This window comes from Condylura cristata, unplaced genomic scaffold (assembly GCF_000260355.1).
Source record: "Condylura cristata isolate star-nosed mole 26May11 unplaced genomic scaffold, ConCri1.0 scaffold00033, whole genome shotgun sequence".
Classification (NCBI taxonomy): Eukaryota; Metazoa; Chordata; class Mammalia; order Eulipotyphla; family Talpidae; genus Condylura; species Condylura cristata.
This window is the reverse complement of record NW_004567134.1, coordinates 17,087,036-17,087,962: the sequence shown is the minus strand read 5'-3', so window position 1 is coordinate 17,087,962 and position 927 is coordinate 17,087,036. Positions and strand designations below refer to the sequence as shown.

Here is a 927-nt window from a genome sequence, read left to right as displayed (position 1 = left end):
GGAGACCTCTGTGCACTTTTTTTTTTCTTAAAGCTTTATATACTTGTGCACACAGAACTGGGGTCCAGGCCAGAGGCACAGGGGGTGAGAGGACTCCCCAGAGACAGCGCGGGGAGCAGGACAGGCCGACAGGCCACGCTGAGGGGCGCAGCGGGGAGACAGGCGGGGTCTGCCGCGCCCTGGGGGTCAGCTCCTGGACAAGCGGGGATCGAACTCGCGCGGAGGTGCTTCAGCTTCTTACTGTTGCGCTTCACCCGCCGCGCCAGGGCGGCCCCTCTGTGCACTCTCGCCAACGGCCGTGGCTCGCTCGGGGCCGCGGGGCCGAGGAGTTTCAGCCCACGACTCGGTGACGTGGGACAGTGCGTGGACGCGGTTCCGCTCTGGGGAAAACCCCTCGCGGGAGGCCATCGGGTCGCGGACACCCCGCTCGGGTCCCCACGACCTCGGCGGGAGGTGACCCCGCCACCGGCCCTCGGGTTGGGCCGCTGGACGCTGCCCAGGCAGACACTATTCCTTGCGCACCGTGGCCTCTGCAGAACCAGCCGCCGGGAGCCGGGCGGCCACGGGCCGGGCCTCACGTGTGTCCCCCCCCAGGGCCTGCAGTACATGGAGCACATCCCCAAGGAGCAGCAGCCCGTGACGGGCACCCAGGGCGCCTGGCACCGCCGCCGCCAGCTCATGCACCAGCTGCCCGCCTACGACCAGGACCCCGCTCGCTGCTGCGGACTTTTGGAGAACGAGCTGACGCTGATGGAAGAATTCATCAGGCAGTACAAGAGCGAGGCCCTGGGCGTGGGGGAGGTGGCCCTGCCCGGGCAGGGCGGCATGCCCAAGGAGGAGGGCAAGCAGCAGGGAAAGCCAGAGGCCGCCGACACGGCCGCCCCCACCCCCAACGGCAGCGTCGGGGACCCATCCAAAGACGTGGAA

At 69.1% G+C, this 927-nt stretch overlaps 1 protein-coding gene across 1 annotated transcript in view; it reads left to right on the top strand.

Moving 5' to 3' along the window:
- The window catches only part of LMCD1 (LIM and cysteine-rich domains 1), a 12,637-nt gene that overhangs the window by 4,999 nt on the left and 6,711 nt on the right, over positions 1-927 (top strand). Inside the window, exons 2-3 of the mRNA XM_012732092.1 lie at positions 267-453; positions 537-921. Of these exons, the coding sequence (XP_012587546.1) occupies positions 267-453; positions 537-921 (572 nt within the window). The remainder of the gene's footprint in view (positions 1-266; positions 454-536; positions 922-927) is intronic.